General features: G+C 42.3%; 1 protein-coding gene across 1 annotated transcript in view; it reads left to right on the top strand.

The window, feature by feature from the left end:
• Nucleotides 1–19,168, top strand: part of FHIP1A (FHF complex subunit HOOK interacting protein 1A) — a 358,441-nt gene that overhangs the window by 224,447 nt on the left and 114,826 nt on the right. Inside the window, exons 5-6 of the mRNA XM_075335558.1 lie at nt 5,488–5,646; nt 16,160–16,246. Of these exons, the coding sequence (XP_075191673.1) occupies nt 5,488–5,646; nt 16,160–16,246 (246 nt within the window). The remainder of the gene's footprint in view (nt 1–5,487; nt 5,647–16,159; nt 16,247–19,168) is intronic.

The following is a 19,168-nucleotide window of genomic DNA, read 5'->3' as shown; positions in this document are numbered from 1 at the left end:
AGAGCGCCGTCGCTGTGGGCAGCAAACATCCACTTCCTGAAGGGGGAGGGACGTTCGGCGTCACAGCGACGTCACACAGCCGCTGGCCAATAGAAGTGGAGGGGCGGAGATGAGCGGGACGTAAACATCCCGCCCACCTCCTTTCTTCCGCATAGCCGGCGGGAGCCGTGGGACGCAGGTAAGCTGTGTTCATCGTTCCCGGGGTGTCACACGGAGCGATGTGTGCTACCCCGGGTACGATGAACAACCGGCGCAGAGAAGATTAAACGATTTTTTAAAAATAAACGACGTGTAAATGATACACGATTTGTAACTGATTTGCGATCGTTCTGAGACGCTCGTAGGTGTCACACGAAACGACGTCGCAAACGATGACGGATGTGTGTCACGAAAACCGTGACCCCGACGACATATCGCATGATGGATCGTCTCGTGTGACGCCCGCATTAGTTTGAACAGTCAATTTGTGCTCCTCCCTTTACCAGGCGCTGGTGGATTTCCTATCCACCCATGCCTGTTAGCTGCACATGTCAGCTGATCAGATCAGCTGACATGTGCAGGTAAACATGAATGCTCATTGTACGAGCCCACATTAAAGGTACAGACACAACCTAAGATGTGCCGGTATGTCATAGGTCATGTCATGAAGGATTTCAGTGTAGCTGGCAAGCTCCAAGTCTCTTTTGAGTATCAGCATGCTTGTTGCACTATGTGTTGACTATATCTTATCAGAGACTGACATACAACTCACTGGGAATTTTCAACACCAGGTCAATTCTAAAACCAATTCTTAATTCTATGTTAAAAGGTTATTCCCATTATTAAAGGGAACCTGACAGCTGATCCACGGGCAGAATGTATCAGACATTGGCTGAATGATTTTTAACAAATCTGTTTGATTCTGAAACATTGCAGCTTTCCAGAGAAAAACATTCTTTAAAAGTTGTTGTAGATCAAGTCACATGGAAGACTAGTCATAAAGATGGATCCCCGGCAGCTTCTCCTCATCCACTCACTTAAAGGGACTCTGTCAGCAGGTTTTTGCACTGTAATCTGAAGCCAGCATGCTGTAAGGGTTAAGATTCAGTTTACAGACAGTTGTCTCTTATCTCAAAGTGTGTTTTTGTTTACCTGCAATGTTAGTTTAGCTTCTGTAGCTTTATATTACTGGGACTGAGGAGCTCATGAGTCTGACTCTGCTCCTTTCTGTGTTTAGCAGCTTCTGTCTATAGAAATGTAAACTGAAAGCCTAGTGTGGACGGGGCAGCTTCTTAAGCTCTGCTACATGCAAAAAAATAAAATCTTCGATTATGTCAGATTGACTGCACCCAGTAAACTAAGTGATACATCGTTGAATTCAGGATGTCTTTCCCTACATTATGCTGCTTTCACATGAGGCAGCAAAACCCTGCTGACAGATTTTCTTTAAATTACAGTGTGTGTGTATTGGGAGATCACTGGTGGTCCAATAGTTGGGGTCTCTACCGATCCAAAGCATAGCGCTGTGGCATACCCCATTGGAAAGAACAGTGGTCACAATGTGCAGAACTGCTCTATTCATTGTTTATGAATAGGCAAGTAAAGCTCTTGGCTTTCTTCGGTAGACCCCATAGATAATGGATAGAGCAGTGGTGCGCAGTGTGGCAACTGCTTCATTCTGATAGATATTATAGAGACTCAGAAATAATAGGTGATAACTTTTCAAGATTGTAGTAACCCTTTCATGAAAAATACAGTAGGTTGGTATAACAGTTTGAACCTGTATGCATCTCATATCAATTATCAAAGTAAGATTATTCCTTTGCTAAATTAAATAGGAAAAATTAGTTTTATTTCCCTTTTATGCTGAACTGTGCAACTGACTATAGACTGTAAGTGAAAGAACTACTTTTACTCTTACAATTCGTAATTATTAATTAGGAAAATATGAATATTGACCTTTATTATGATTAAATGCACCTATAACATTAGGTACAGCAAACTGCAAATCAGCAAAGAGTCTTTATAGTTTCAGATTAATATTAAATAAGCTATACTTCAAACTGATATCTACATTTTCATTGCCGCTCTATGTAATTACTTACATAGAAGTTAACCATCCCAGCAGTTTATTATATTGCTTGCAATTTTCTTGCATAAGTTACTGAGAATTTTTGTCCTTGGCAGTGGATCATTGGCTGCTTATGAGGGAAATGCGTTGTCTGCAACCCTGAAAAATGAATATGTTGTGCCAGACAATAATGGAAAGTTCTATACCATTTTATACTTAGGCAGCAATCAGTCTCATAAAATGAAGCCTGATCTTCCTGGAATATAGAGGGCACTAGCTAAAAGGCTGATTTTGCATAGTGATAGTGTTGACATTTGAAGCAATATATCTACATGGATTATATGACTGCTTTAGTAATCATCTGGTTTTCTAGAACGCAACAAAGTGATATTATAACTAAATTTAACTTCTGTGATCTGGACTGCCAAATAAAAATCTACCTACAGTATTCAATCAACTTTTCATGAGATACTCTGTGTCTGGAAGCAATGGGGAAGATTTACTATTGCGATTAAAGTTAATTTCACACTTGCGTTGTGCGGCATCCGTCACAGTGCGTTGTGTGACGCATGTGACGGATGCGTTGTAAATAGTGTGATAATAAAAGCCACGAATTCCAGTGAAATAACACGTTGCGTTAGTTTGCTTTAGCCAAGAGAGAGAGCCCCCATCATCACTGCAAACACAGGCACTACCGCCCCCTACATCACCGCACACACGCAGGCACTACCGCCCCTTCATCACCGCACACACGCAGGCACTACCGCCCCCATCATCACTGCATACACCCCGGCACTATCGCACTCATCACTGCACACATGGGCATTACCACCCCCATCATTACTGCACACACACCGGCACTACCGCCCCCATCATCACTGCACACACGCAGGCACTACCGCCCCCATCATCACTGCACACCGGCACTACTGCCCCCATCATCACCGCACACACGCAGGCACTACCGCCCCCATCATAACCGCACATGCCGGCACTACCGCCCCCATCATCACTGCACACACCAGGCACTACCGCCCCCATCATCACTGCACACACACCGGCACTACTGCCCCCATCATCACTGCACACACACCGGCACACAAAATAGCAAAATAGAATCATAGAATGGTGGAGTTAGAGGGACCTCAAGGGCCATCGGGTCCAACCCCGTGCGAGTGCATTCTTTCCTAAATCATCCCAGCTATATGTTTATTAATAAATAACATTTCCCACCTCTCTACTTTACATCAGCACAATTTTTTTTAAACATCATTTTTTTAAGACGTTAGAAGGTTTAAAGGATTATCATCAGCAATTTTTCATTTTCACCAAAAAATTTACAAAATCATTTTTTTAGGGACCACATCACATTTGAAGTCACTTTGAGAGGCCTAGGTGACAGAAAATACCAAAAAGTGACACCATTTTAAAAACTGCATCCCTCACACTGCTCAAAACTACATTCAAGAAGTTTATTAACCCTTTATGTAATGAAAATGAAAATTTTACTATTTCCCACAAATGTGCTATTTTAGCCCCAAACTTTGGATTTTCACAAGGGCAACAGGACCATATTTTTGTACAATTTCTCCTAAGAACACTGATAGCCCATATGTGGTGGAAATCTACTGTTTGGGCATATGGCAGGGCTTGTAAGGAAAGGAGCTGCATTCAAGTTTTTAAACCCAAAATTGGCTGGAATAGATAGCGGGCACTGTATTGCATTCTTATGTGCCTAAACAGTGGAAACCCCCCACATGTGTCCTAATTTTGCTACCACAACATTCTGCAACAACATTTTATCACACCTTTTATCATCCCTTTCGTTTGTGTTGCCACAGGACAATGACCCAAACACACTTATAGATTATGTAAGGGATAGGAGACAAAGGAAGGGGATGGAGTGCTGCATCAAATGATTTGTTCACCACAATCAATCACCCAACCTCAACTTGATTGAGATGGTTTGTGATTAGACAGACTGCAACAAGTGTTCAGAACGTTTCGGAGCGCCTTCAAGACTGTTGGAATATAATTCCAGGTGGCAACCTGATGAAGTTGCCTCAAGGAATGCCAAAGGGGTATAAAGCTGTCATCATTTGGAAAGTGGGGTATTTTGGGTACTCTAAGGTTTAAACAGAATGTGTCATAAAAAAAAAATGTTTCAACAATTGAAAAAAATGTAAAGTATTATTGTTTTTTTTTGCAATAATATATATTTTATAATGTTGTAACATAAAAAAGAATTTTAATCTTTTTAATTTTAAAACACTATTGGGAGCAGCTGCTCAAATTCACCATGAAAACCTAGCATAATGCTAGCTCTCATGATGGCTGCAATAAATGTGGGTAGGATCTTCTCCCATACCTCTGACATTACTGGTCTCCTCCCCTGCTGGGTATTTGCAAAAAGATGGAATTTTTGGATCACAATGCAGCGCCGTTTTGTTGGTGACTGGAAAGTGATACCGAGATGTGGACAGTATCACGGAGCACACTGTATCACACATGAAAGGATTAGATATGTGACTGTGAACTGTATCACACATGATAAGATTAGATACATAGAGTGTATCGCAAATGATGGGAATAGATACATGGCTCAGCAGACTATCAATTGTGATACATTCTGTATATCCAATCATATCAAATGTTATCGTGTGACAGTCCGTGTATCTAATTCTATCATGTTTGATACAGTCCGCTAAGCTGTTCTAAGAAGTCTGCGGCATGGCACCACTGTCACCACTTAGAACTGTCCTGTTGCAGTAACATCTAGCGGTGAGAACAGCTTGGCAGCCTGGCATCAGCGGTACAATTCTAGGCTGCTGACCTGTGCTCACTGCTACTGCCCTGGACCTCCACACCGCCACTGTACAATTGATATCTGAATGTCTGTCATCTTCATTTTTGCATTTACAGTACTTTTTTTTTGCACTATTGATTTTTTTGCATTGTATGCATTTGGCAATTTATATGATCATGTTTTGTCCAAGATTTCCAACTGTCCTGTACTCTATTGAATGTTGTACTAGATGCCTTCATCTGGTCCCTATACCTATATCACCATACTCTTTTTATTTATTGGATTTTAATCAGTTTAAATAAAAATTAATTATTTTAGGCGTTATACTTTATGTCTTCCTTGTTGCTTAATGTGCACTCTACTTAGTAGATAAGTGAAGGAGAAAGAATCCCACCGTTGCCAATCAGTCAGTGGTCACACTGTAGAAAAGAGGAAAATTTATCATGATTCCCCCACCCCTTCCTGAAAAAACTTTGGTTAAAAAAATTCTAATTCCCTATCTGCTGTTGCCACCCCCCTTGCCACCCTAGGCACTGGACCTCCAATGCAGGTGGTATATACTGTCTATTTGTAGCCATTTCTATATTAGAATATGTCTTTTTAGTTGTTTTTTATTTTTTACTATTTACAGGTTCTAGCTACTGGATTGAGTGGATTGTATTCCTCGCTACCAACAAAGCTGGATGACAAAGGGGAAGATTGGCATTGTCTTGTTAAAGAAGATTGGCTCCAGGTTCCTTCACTGATTCAGTTTATGAATTCTCTTGAATTCTGCAATGCAGTAATACAGGTTAGTAATTCACATATTAAAGAGCAGCATTGTATGAGTGTTATGCATAAAATATACTGGAACTCTTAAGTCTCATTGCCCTTGAGTTCTACAAGTTTCTGACATTGTTTTCATGGCTTACATTTTTTTGTATTTGAATTGATTAAACTATAAGTGCCTTAAAATTCTGATCATTTATAAGATAATTATCGGTAAGTGTTTTCTACCAAAGAAATGTTTAGTTTAAAATGCTATTACTATTATTTTTACTGCCAGACAAGTCTCCTTTAGATTCAAATGAACATTTGAAGGTTGCGGAAATATTAATGCTCCAGGCCTGAAATTACATATCCAAATCTTCACTTGAAGTTTAATATGACTTAGTTAACACAGTATACCACTTATGCCATTTATTTTTTTTTAAATCATACTTTAATAGATAACTTTAGCTAAAAAATACAAAACATTCATTAGGAAAGTGATACAATATTTTATTTCTATAAGTATATACAGTCATGGCCAAAAGTGTTGGCACCCTTGGAATTGTTCCAGAAAATGATTTTTTTTTCCCCCAGAAAATGATTACTATTATATGTTTTGTTATGCACTTGTTTATTTCCTTTGTGTGTATTCAAGCAACACAAAAAAACAGACATAAAAAAAGAAAGGCAAAGTAGACATAATTACAAAAAAAAACCTCAAGTGAGCTGGAAAATTTTTTTGGCACCCTCAGCTTAATATTTGGTTGCACACCCTTTGGAATAATTAACTACAATCAATCATTTTTTTATAACCAATTTTGAGATATCTCCACACTTGTCCAATGGCATTTAGATCCAGAATCATTGTGACCCCTTCAGAACTCTCCAACACTTTGTTTTCATCCATTTCTGGACCTTCTTGAATTTTGTTTGGGGTCATTGTCCTGCTGAAAGACCCATAATGTAGGACGTAAACCCAGCCTTTTTACACTGGGCTCTACTTTGCAACCCAAAATCCTTTGCAACTACTTTGCAACCCAAAAAAAAAGCTTTGAACGTCCACCATTTTTTGACTGTAGGTACTGTGTTCTTTTTTTGTAGGGCTCATTCCGTTTTTGATAAACAGGACAATGCAGTGCCTTAACAAAAAGATCTGTCTTGGTCTCATCGGTCCACAAGGATTTTGGCTTATTCATGTACTTTTGGCAAACTGCAGTCTAGCTTTTTATGTCTCTGTGTCAGCAATAGGGTCCTCCTGGATCTCCTTCCATAACGTTTCATTTCAGTCAAACGTCAATGGATAATTCACGCTGACACTGATGCACCATGAGCCTACAGGACAACTTGAATATCTTTGTTCTGTGAAATGTAAATGCGGCTGCTTGTCCACCATCCAGCCTATTCTGCATTGTATCCTTTCATCAGTTTTTGTAAACTTCTTGATTATTTTACAAACCGTGAACACAGGAACATCAAGATCTCTAGAGATGTACTTGTAACTTTGAGATTGTTGATATTTTTCAACAACTTTAGGTCTCAAGTCCTCATAAAATTCTCTTCTTTCTGTTTTCCATGTTTAGTGTGGCACATGCAGACACTTAATCCAAAGATTGAGTCAACTTCTTCACTTTTTATCTGGTTTCAGGTGTGATTTTCATATTGCCTACACCTATTACTTTTCACAGGTGAGCTTGAATGAGCACCACATGATTGAAACAAAGTTGTTTACCCACAATTTTGGAAAGGTACCAACAATTTTGTCCGGGACATTTTTAGGGTCTAGTGTGAAGTTGTGTCCAATTTGCCTTTTCCTCTCAGATTTTTTTGTGTTGTTCCAATACACACAAACAAAATAAACGTGTAAAAACATGTGCAATTGTAAGAATTTTCTGGAAGGATTGTGAAGAGAAGGGCTTCAATATCATTCTGCCATACTAGAAGACTTCAAAGTTTGATAAAACATGAAGTGATTTATTTCTACGCATTTCAGAGCTCAGGCTCCTTCTTCAGGAAAAAATACTTGATGATGTCACAATCAGGACTATAAGGGGATCATATCATTTTTCCTAGATTTGTTTTTCTTTCCAATTAGCATAGTTTTTAATGTCATTGCCTGTATATTTATAGCCACTGTCTGACTGTAGTATACATTTTTAAAGAAAACCTGTTATCAGGATCAGACATGATAAATTAAACATATGCACATAAAGGTGCAGTTCTGCTGATTTAATAGGTATTCTCACTGTACAAATCCGCAGCCTGGTTATTCTTTAATCACCATTAGATGTTTTGGTGCAATGAACTGTTTGTGCATTGGGGCAGGACTGTGGGAAGGGTCTTCATCTCTTCCAAGGCCCTTCAGCTGCCTCTGGTGTAAGTATGTTTATGTTGTTTAAAATTCCACGCCTGTGTCGTTCTTAGCCATTGGCAGTGCTTGCGTAGATCGATCTAGTTGCAGGCTTGAGTAACATGGTGCCTTTGTCGGCACATGGGCACATTAATCTCTCAGCAGGCTTCAGTAAAATGACACCATAGCGGCAAATGCACCGATTAAGACCTCATCGACATTTTACTGAAGTCTGCAACCAGATCATTAGGCCGGCGCAGGCGCGGTATTTTAAACAACATGAAGATACTTACAACAGAGGCAGCTGAGTCGCCGTGGCAGAGATGGAGAACCTGCCCACAGTCCCGTCCAACAGTCCCACCCCTATACACAAACAGCTCATTGCACCACAACTTCTAATGGTGATTAAAGAATAACCAGGCTGAGAATTTCTACAGTGAAAGACTTATTAAATGAGCAGAACAGTGCCTTATGCCCATACCTTTGGTTTACAATGCCTGATCTACATCCATGACAGGTTCTCTTTAAGTTAAACAGACACTTCACTGATGGAATTGCATGATTGGTAAACATCCAGCTTAAATTGTTATGAATAATCTTCAGTGTTAAGAGAAACAAGGTGTTGTGGAGGTGATTGTATAGCCCCCTCAAATTCTTGATCTGATCATTATTTAGTCTGTTTGGGAATACATGAATATACAGAAATATATGCACAAGCCTATATCAACTGAAGATCTGTGATTGTTTCTCTAAGGTGGGCTTTACACGCTGCGATCTCGCTAGCGAGATCGCAAGCGATCGTACCCGCCCCCGTCGGTTGTGCGACACGGGCAAATCGCTGCCCGTCGCGCACAACCTCGCTTACCTCCGTCACACGGACTTACCTGTCCTGCGACGTCACTCTGGCCGGCAATCCGCCTCCTTTCTAAGGGGGCGGGTTGTGCGGCGTCACAGCGACGTCACACGGCAGCCGTCCAATAGAAGCGGAGGGGCGGAGATGAGCGGGACGTAAACATCCCGCCCACCTCCTTCCAGCTGCATAGCCGGTGGAGGCAGGTAAGGAGATGTTCCTCGCTCCTGCGGTGTCACACATAGCGATGTGTGTTGCCGCAGGAACGAGGAACAACATCGCTAATGAGAGGTAAACGATTTTTTGTTTTAGGACGACCTCTCCGCGGCAAACGATTTTTGCCGCTTTTGCAATCATTATAGGTTGCACATAACACATACACACTGCAATATCGTTAATGACGCCGGATGTGCGTCACAAACAACGTGACCCAGACGATAATTCATTAACGATATCGTAGGGTGTAAAGCCCCCTTAAGATGTTTGTAACAACCTCCCTACCATGTTTGTTTAAAAACTGTGTACAAGTGCCTACGGTAGAAGAACTGATGCTGATTTGAAGGCGAAGGGTGATTACACTAAATATTAATTTGATTTAGATTTTTATTTTGTTCTGTTCATTCATTTATTTAGTATATCACAAAAGTGTGTTCACCACTCACATTTTTGTAAATTTTTGATTACCGTATTTTTCGCTTTATAAGACGCACCTGATTATAAGACGCACCCCCAAATTTGGTGAAGGAATAGAGAATTTTTTAATAAATGGGGTCCGTCTTATAATGCCAGTGTCCGTCTGACAAATCATATAGGGTATATGTCCCTCATAGCCCCCCCCATCCTAAAATTAGCCCTCTGAATCTGGATATGGCCCAGTGATGCCACATGTCCCCTATGCCTGGCACACATCCTCTATGGCTGGCACACAGCCCACTGTGGCTGGCACACGGCCCACTGTGGCTGGCACACGGCCCACTGTGGCGGCACACGGCCCACTGTGGCGGCACACGGCCCACTGTGGCGGCACACGGCCCACTGTGGCGGCACACGGCCCCATGTGGCTGCACACGGCCCCATGTGGCTGCACACGGCCCCATGTGGCTGCACACGGCCCCATGTGGCTGCACACGGCCCCATGTGGCTGCACACGGCCCACTATTGCTGGCACATGGCCCCATGTGGCGGCACATGGCCCACTATTGCTGGCACATGGCCTCATGTGGCTGCACACGGCCCACTATTGCTGGCACATGGCCCCATGTGGCTGCACACGGCCCCATGTGGCTGCACACAGCCCACTATTGCTGGCACATGGCCTCATGTGGCTGCACACGGCCCACTATTGCTGGCACATGGCCGCATGTGGCTGCACACGGCCCCATGTGGCTGCACACAGCCCACTATTGCTGGCACATGGCCCCATGTGGCGGCACACGGCCCCATGTGGCTGCACACAGCCCACTATTGCTGGCACATGGCCCCATGTGGCGGCACCCGGCCCCATGTGGCGGCACACGGCCCCATGTGGCGGCACACGGCCCCATGTGGCTGCACACGGCCCCATGTGGCTGCACACAGCCCACTATTGCTGGCACATGGCCCCATGTGGCGGCACATGGCCCCATGTGGTGGCACACGGCCCCATGTGGCTGCACACAGCCCACTATTGCTGGCACATGGCCCCATGTGGCGGCACATGGCCCCATGTGGCTGCACACAGCCCACTATTGCTGGCACATGGCCCCATGTGGCGGCACCCGGCCCCATGTGGCGGCACACTGCCCCATGTGGCGGCACACGGCCCCATGTGGCGGCACACGGCCCACTATTGCTGGCACATGGCCCCATGTGGCGGCACACGGCCCACTATTGCTGGCACATGGCCCACTATTGCTGGCACATGGCCCCATGTGGCGGCACACGGCCCCATGTAGCGGCACATGGCCCACTATTGCTGGCACACAGCTCCCTGTGTTATATATCGCCCCATGCTGCTGCTTTTAGGAAAATAAACTTTCCTTACCTACTCCAGCATTGTCCTGTCTGTGTCCCCTCCTCGGGGTTGATCTCCAGCCTCCTGCATTTCCTGGTTCTCGGCCGGTCATGTGATCGGCACGGCAGAGTGAAATCTCTTGTGCCTTATCACAGCAGCAGGAGGGAGGCCTGGCAGACACGCTGGAGGAGGTGAGTAAAAAGTTTATTATTTTACTGTTTGCAGCAGCATAGGGGACATAGCTAACACGGGGGAGGGGGCATGTGCAATCAAAGAAGGGGCAGGCAGATATAATATACACTGCTGCCCCAGCCTATCGCCGCGGTGCACTTTCAGCACCATGGTGGTGGACAGCAGCTGTGCATATTATATGAGCGGGTGCAGGAGATCAAAGGCTTCTGCTCCCAGCTTTCATAAGTCCCCCAGCAGAGCTCCAGAGCTGCCCGCATCTCCCCTGGACTCTGTAGTGTGTGTATATATATATATATACACCCCCCCCCCGTATATTCGGATTATAAGACGCACCCCCTACTTTCCCCCAAAATTTGGGGGAACAAAAGTGCGTCTTATAAAGCGAAAAATACGGTATATCTTTTCATTGGATAAAACGGAAGATATGACACTTTGATACAATGTAAAGTAGTCAGTGTACAGCTTGTATAACAGAGTAAATTTGATGCTCCCTGTAAATAACTTAACACTCAGCCATTTGTGTCTAAACCGCTGGCAACAAAAGTGAGTACAAGCCTAAGGGAAAATGGACAGTTTAGACATTAATGGCTGTGTGTTAAGTTATTTAGAGGGCACACCAAATTTACACTGTTATACAAGCTGCACACTGACTCCTTTTATATTGTAACAATGTGTCATGTCTTCAATGGTGTCCCATGTCAAGATGTAATAAAATATTTTCAAGAATGTGATCGTTGTAATAATTTTTTGATATGCTGTGTGTGTGTGTGTGTATGTATGTGTGTGTGTATGTATGTATGTACTGTATGTGAATATATATAATCTAATACATAAAGCTGAGTGTATGTATCTGTGTATGTGTGTGTGTCTATGTGTGTGTGTGTATGTGTGTGTGTATGTATGTCCGCTAAAGGAATCCACACCGTCACATTTACAATCACGAAATTGTTCAGAGACGCCTCATATGACTAAGGCAATAGACTATGGTTTGACGGGAAAATTTAACGCCATGCTTTACACGTACTCTCCAAAAAACCTGCCTCCCTTAAAGTCAATGGAGCTTGGAGCAATGGAGGAGGACATTAATAGGAGCTGTGATTGGTTGCTATAGGCAACGAAAGACATTCTTAGTATAAGAAGCTTATGTGGGACGTAATATGATGACAGTGGGGAGAAAGATAGAGGGACACAGACAGACCGAGACAGACAGACAGCGAAAGAGACGGGGAGATAGAGAGACAGACGGGGAGATAGAGAGACAGACGGGGAGATAGAGAGACAGACGGGGAGATAGAGAGACAGACGGGGAGATAGAGAGACAGACGGGGAGATAGAGACAGACGGGGAGATAGAGAGACAGACGGGGAAAGACAGAGACAGACTGGGAGAGAGAGAGACATGCAGGGAGAGAGAGAGACAGACGGGGAGAGAGACACAGACGGGGAGAGAGACACAGACTGGGAGAGAGAGACAGACGGGGAGAGAGAGACAGACGGGGAGAGAGAGACAGATGGGGAGAGAGAGACAGACGGGGAGAGAGAGACAGACGGGGAGAGAGAGACAGACGGGGAGAGAGAGACAGACGGGGAGAGAGAGACAGACGGTGAGAGAGAGACAGACGGTGAGAGAGAGACAGACGGTGAGAGAGAGACAGACGGTGAGAGAGACAGACTGGGAGAGAGACAGACTGGGAGAGAGACAGACGGGGAGAGAGACAGACGGGGAGAGACAGAGACAGACATGGATAGAGACAGAGACAGACATGGATAGAGACAGAGACAGACATGGATAGAGACAGAGACAGACATGGATAAAGACAGAGACAGACATGGATAGAGACAGACAGAGAAACACACAGAGACAGACAGTGAAAGAGACAAAGAGACAGACAGAAAGAGACAGACAGAAAGAGACAGACAGACAGAGACAGACAGACAGAGACAGACAGAGACTAGAGAGAGACAGTTACTATCCCGGGCAATGCCGGGTACTACAGCTTTTATTAGATATAAAAGTCTGAATGGCCCTGTTTAAAATGAAAGTTTTTTGAAAAAAAAAAACAAAAAAAACCCAACTCCCCAACAAGGATTCCTCTTCATCTTCTTAGCAGAGGCCTGATGATTTTTTTTATCCCAATTCATAATATTGCCTCCACCATGCTTCACTGTGGGTGTCATGAGACCATAAGACATTTCCCTACATTTTGCTAATTTTGGCAGACTTGATGTAGGTTTTGCTAAAACCCAGCTGGGCTTGGATGCTTTTCTTTGTAAGAAGAGGCTTTTTTTTGGCTTACATTTAAGCACATTTATGTGTTTGAATGGCCCAGTCAAAACCCAAACCTAAATCCCATTGAGAATTTGTGGTAAAACTTGAAAATTTCTGTTCAAAGATTCTCTCCATCGAATCTCACTGAGCTAGAGGTATTTTGCAAAGAGGAATGGACAAAATTTTAAACCTCTAGATGTGCAAAGATGGTAGAGACATACCCCAAAAGACTTGCAGCAGTGATTGCAGTGAAAGGTGATTCTACAAAGTATTAACACATGGGGGCTGAATTCAATAGCACGTCACAATTTTCAGATTCATATTTTTAAAATATCGAGAAAACCATGTATCATTTCTTTTACACTTCACAAATACTTGTTACTTAATGTTAGTATACCACATAAAATTCCAAGAAAATACATTTAAGTTTGTAGGTGCAAGATGAAAAAAATGTGAAATCACAGGGTATGACTATTTTTTTCAAGGGACTGTATATAATGCCTTGGATTTTTTTTTTAATAAATTATTTTTATTGAAACCTGGGATAGTGATCCTCCTTATTTCACTACTACTACATTTTTCTGACAAATGAACAATGAGAATCCTTTGCTGTTTTGTAAGCTGTTTAAAGTGTCTCAAAAGTACATTGAAGTATCCTCAGTGATAGTGATTATCAAATATTTAATATGTGACTGACATTCTTCATTTATTATTTAATTATTCTCTGATTGAATCTTTGAACATATTGCAAAATATATTAGTACTTCCCATCAATAGAATGTAGACAATTAAGGAAACTACTATAAATATGTTTCAGATATATTGGAACATATTTGCTCTCAGAAAATTAGCTTTTATTAATTGCTTCCATTTCTAGCACAAAATATAAAGACGATGTGGTGGTATCTGAAACAGTGTGTTCTTGCTGTATAGAAAATAATTGACTGATAAAAAGTTTATATCTGCTCATAATAATAGTAATAAGGAGACATTGCATCCAGTATGGTACAAGTATAATTACATGTTTTCTGCTTTCTTAATTATTGTATATACACTCCCTGACAGAAGTTCTGTCGCTTATCCATGTTATGCAAATAAAAGCTTATAACCTGACTTTAAATTCATCCATTGGTTTCATAAATTACTCTTTTGAAAGCTGAAACCCTCCCAAATTTAGTTTAGGTTATGAAAATAAAGTTGCTGCAAAGCTGAAATATTGATCATTTAATGAACACAGAAAGGTCAGATTTTGGCAAGGCAAACGTTTTGTTGCCTTGTCATATATTTCACCCAATCCTAGTTTACATCCTCACCTGTGCTCACTAAATGATCGATTAATTAGTGGGTGTGTATAAAAAGAAACCCAGCACCCCAGACCTTCACTTGAACTGCAACTTGACCTCTGACAACATGCCAAAAATCCACCCTGCGACCAAAGCCTTGATTATCTAGAGGCTGAAGACCAGATCCACTGCAGAGGTAGCTTTAATGTCTCTCAGCGTCAAGTACAAAGAATTAAAAAAAGATTTGAAGAGACTGGAGATGTTTTTAACAAGCCCAAGTCCGGCAGACCCCGCAAGACAATTGCTCAGGAGGAACATTTGTTGGTTAGAAAATCCAAAGCCAGCCTCTCTTCCACTGCAGCAGAGATCCAAAAGGCCTGGTCTCCTCAAGTCCCTGTGTCAACTAGAACAGTTTGTCGGATTCTGTCTCAAAATGGCCTCCAATCAGTGCTCAGAAGCCAGCACTAAACAAAAGGCAATTAAAAAACTGTGTGGCATTTGCCAAGTCCCACAGCCTGCTAAACACATGGACGCTGGAAAAGTGGCAGAAGGTGGATTTCTCTGATGAATTTTCAGATGAATTACACCACAGTCACCGCAAATACTGCAGGAGACCTACTGGAGCTCGTATGGATTTAGAAAACAGTTAAGTTTGGTGGTGAAAAGATCATGGTCTGGGGTTACATTCAGTATGGGGGTGTGCAAAATATTTGCAAGGTGGAAGGCAATTTCAATAGCCTTAAATATCAAGAAGTATTAGCTACCTCTTACATTCCCAATCATAACAGGGATCAAATTCTGCAGCAGGATGGTGCTCCATCTCATACATGCATCTCTACAACAAAGTTCCTCCTGGCAAAGAAGATCAAGGTGCTCAAGGACTGGCCAGCCCAGTCACCAGACATGAACATCATTGAGCATGTTTGGGGTAGGATGAAAGAGGAAGCTTGGAAGAAAAAAAACAAGGAATCTAGATGAACTCTGGGAGGCATGTAAGACTGCATGCTTTGCTATTCCTGATCATCAATAAATTGTATGAATCATTGTTGCACCACATTGATGCAGTCCTTCAAGCTTATGGAAGTCACACAAAAAATTAAATATGGCTCTAATAGCACCACAACTTCATTCACCAATGTTATGCAACATATATTTGTATTAGAAGTTAATTATTTGTTTGAATTTCACATTACTTTCTGTGGGCGACAAAACTTTTGTCTTGCCAAAATCTGACCTTTCTGTGTTCATTAAATGATCAATATTTCAGCTTTGCAGCAACTTTATTTTCATAACCTAAATCAAATTTGGGAGGGTTTCAGCTTTCAAAAGAGTAATTTATGAAACCAATGGATGAATTTAAAGTCAGGTTATAAGCTTTTATTTACATAACATGGATAAGCGACAGAACTTCTGTCAGGGACTGTATTATCAGTATTAGTTCCCATTTAACTGGGCTTTTAACAAATATGTATGATCAGATGGCACTAATGTTCAGGTATAAAATGATTCCAAGTCACAAAAACGTTTCTGTTGATTTTGAATGAAATTTTTTAGCAATTTCTCATTCATCTGTTTTAGTAAAAAGAAATTTGAAAGTAATATTAGAATTTCTTTTTTTAGGTTGCTCATCCTCTAATACGTGCTCAGCTGGTAGACTATATTTACAATGGCTTCCTGTTACCAGTTTTGGCTCCTGCTTTGCACAAGGTCAGTTTACAGATCTTAATGGTAGACAAAACTTATCTCCTCATTCTATTAAAGAAATTAGATTTTTCTTTTTATTTTAAGATGATTCCAGCGGGATCACCAATTAAAGGTGGTTGGGCAATACAATATGAAACTGTCTGACTTGGTCAATCCCATAAATTTGCTGTATAGTGACTAGCAACAGATATACTTTTTTTTTAGGCAAGGTCAAATATAATAAACAATAGAAATTCTTATTTACTGTTGCTTTGTTAAAGGGGAATTTGCAAATGGTCTCTTCAGCATCTCCTTAGTTCCTGGATGTTGGGGGACAGGCACTCCTTCTTGAGTGCCAGTTATGGTCAGTATCCTCTCCTGCTGCTTTAACACATTAGCGTTTTTTAAATGTTCTGAAGTTTACACCATTAGTACTATATTTACACATAGAAGTAATAGGGCCTTATAACAAGCACAGGGCTCAGTAAAGTGAATGCAATAATTAGGAGAACTGCTCTGGACATTGCCCATTCTGGGGCTTGTAATTATGCAGGACTGATAACAGCAGTTAGGTCAGGAGCTGACAGGATGGGTAAGGTGAGCAGCTTTCTAACTGCTGTCTAAAAACTAGAGATGAGTGGACTCTCAGATAACCGGGACCGGCAGGTGCCTGCTAAATTTTCTTAAAAATCCTGTTCCGGTCCGGAATCTGGTGCCCATATAAGTCTATGGGGACCAGAATCCAGCGATTAAAAATGTTGGTGGAAGGGATGGGGGGATAGGAGCGCGTGCGGTGTACTCACCAAGGCTCTGTGTCATGGCTGTATACTCCTTTGAGGTCATGCATTCACTTCCGGTGCTACGTGCGTCTAGAGCGTGCACTAAAAGTAAAGGTAGATGCTAGAATTTACGGGCTCCTTCCAGGTATGACGTAATTTGTTATATTATGGGGGGCATGTTCAAAATGCAGCCAGATGTTTTCCAGATGGAATAAACATTCTTTTTCTAAGACCACGTGGGCATGGAGTTGTTTATAATAGAAGCCGGTGTTTGGGGGTAAGACCCCTATATGGAGTGGGTGCAGGGGGGGCATCGTGGGCGCAGAGATCTGATCATTGTGAGCCTCCTGGTTCATGATTCATAACCAGGAGGCTCAGGATGAGCAGATCTCTGCGCTCGCACACACACAGGAGTACTGCACATCTAGTCATGAACCAGAAGGCTCAGGATCAGCGGATCTCTGCACCCGCTCACAGAAGAGTGCTGCACATCTATTCATGAATTGGGAGGCCAGGATGAGCAGATCTGTTCATCCTGAGCCTCCTGCTTCAGGAGATGTGCAGTACTTTTCTGTGAGCTGGCGTAGAGATCTCCTCATCCTGAGCCTCCTGGTTCATGATTCATGATCCAGGAGGCACAGAACAAGCAGATCTCTGGGCGCGCTCACACAGAGGAGTGCTGCACATCTAGTCATGAACCAGAAGGCTTAGGATGAGCATATCTCTGAGCCTGCATACACAGAGGAGTGCTGCACATCTATTCATGAACCGAGAGGCCCACAGATGTTCAATAGGGTTTAGGTCTGGAGTCTTTAGCAAGGCATTGTTTGTCTTAAAGGTGTGTTTGTGGTTGTTATCATGTTGGAATACTGCCCTGCGGCCCACTTTACGAAGGGAGGGGATTATGCGCTGCTTCAGTATATCACAGTACTTTGCATTCATGGTTTCTACAGTAGCATAGCTACTTACTTTCTATAGTAGTACATAGCTGGCAACAGTAATGCAGTAACAAACTATGACACTCCCACCACTATGTTCAACCGTAGGCAAGACGCATTTGTCACCATCATACATGCTTGACACCATCTGACCCAAATACGTTTATCTTGGTCTCATCAGACCACAGAATATAGTTCCAGTAATTCATGTGCTTAGTCTGCTTGTCTTCAGCAAACTGTTTACGGGCTTTCTTGGGCATCATATTTAGAAGAGGCTTCCTTCTGGGATGACAGCCATGCAGACCAAATTGATTCAGTGTGTGGGGTATCATCTGAGCACTGACAGGCTGATTCACCACCCTTTTAACCTCTGCACTAATGAGACCTCTTCAAATTCCTAAGTTCTTGTATCAATAATGAGTCACATTACATTGGGGAGGCAAAGAAACTTATTGGGCACAATTTGGCCATAGTCTCTTAGAGGCGTACCCACTTTTGTTACCAGGGGTTTAGACACTAACAGTTGTGTGTTGAGTTATTTAGAGGACACACCACATTTACACTGCTATACAAGCTTTACACTGACTGCTTTATCTTGTATCAATGTGTCATATCATCAGTGAAAAGATAAAATATTTACAAAAGTGTTAGAGGTGTACTCACTTTTGTGATATACTGTATATAGTCATGTTGCTTTTTGAAAGATAATATTATCCATACGTTTACTTATGCAACTGACTGAAAAGTCGCTTTCATATCCAGATCTCCTATGAAAATGAGGCTTAAGTGCTCTGGGGGTGTGAAATCACTTCTCTAGCCTCTGTCTCTCCAGCTCTATTTCCTGCCCAGCCACACCTTGCTCTGTTGACTGACAGCTCATTGGCTTGACTACACAGTCAGTCAATCAAGCAGAGGAAGGAGGGGCTGGGCGTAAAATAGAGCTGGGGAGGCAGAGGCTTAGGGAGTGCGCTAATCCTCTAATCAAAGTCACAACATTTAGACCTTAATTACATATGGATTACAAAATGAATTTTCCAGTCAGTGAGCAACAGAATGGGCAGGTACAGGTAGGAATTATCTTGTCTTTCGGGAAAGAACGTGACCATATAAATATTTTGTGGCCTAATATCGTTCTGACAGATTGGCTTTAAAGCACACTCACAGTCTCTTGGAAAAGTTCTTAATTGCTACACATAGTATGTAATTATTTTGAATAGGAAGGTTATCAT

The sequence above is a fragment of the Anomaloglossus baeobatrachus genome, chromosome 1 (genome assembly GCF_048569485.1).
Source record: "Anomaloglossus baeobatrachus isolate aAnoBae1 chromosome 1, aAnoBae1.hap1, whole genome shotgun sequence".
In the NCBI taxonomy this organism is placed as follows: Eukaryota; Metazoa; Chordata; class Amphibia; order Anura; family Aromobatidae; genus Anomaloglossus; species Anomaloglossus baeobatrachus.
This window is presented reverse-complemented; position numbering and strand designations above follow the sequence as displayed.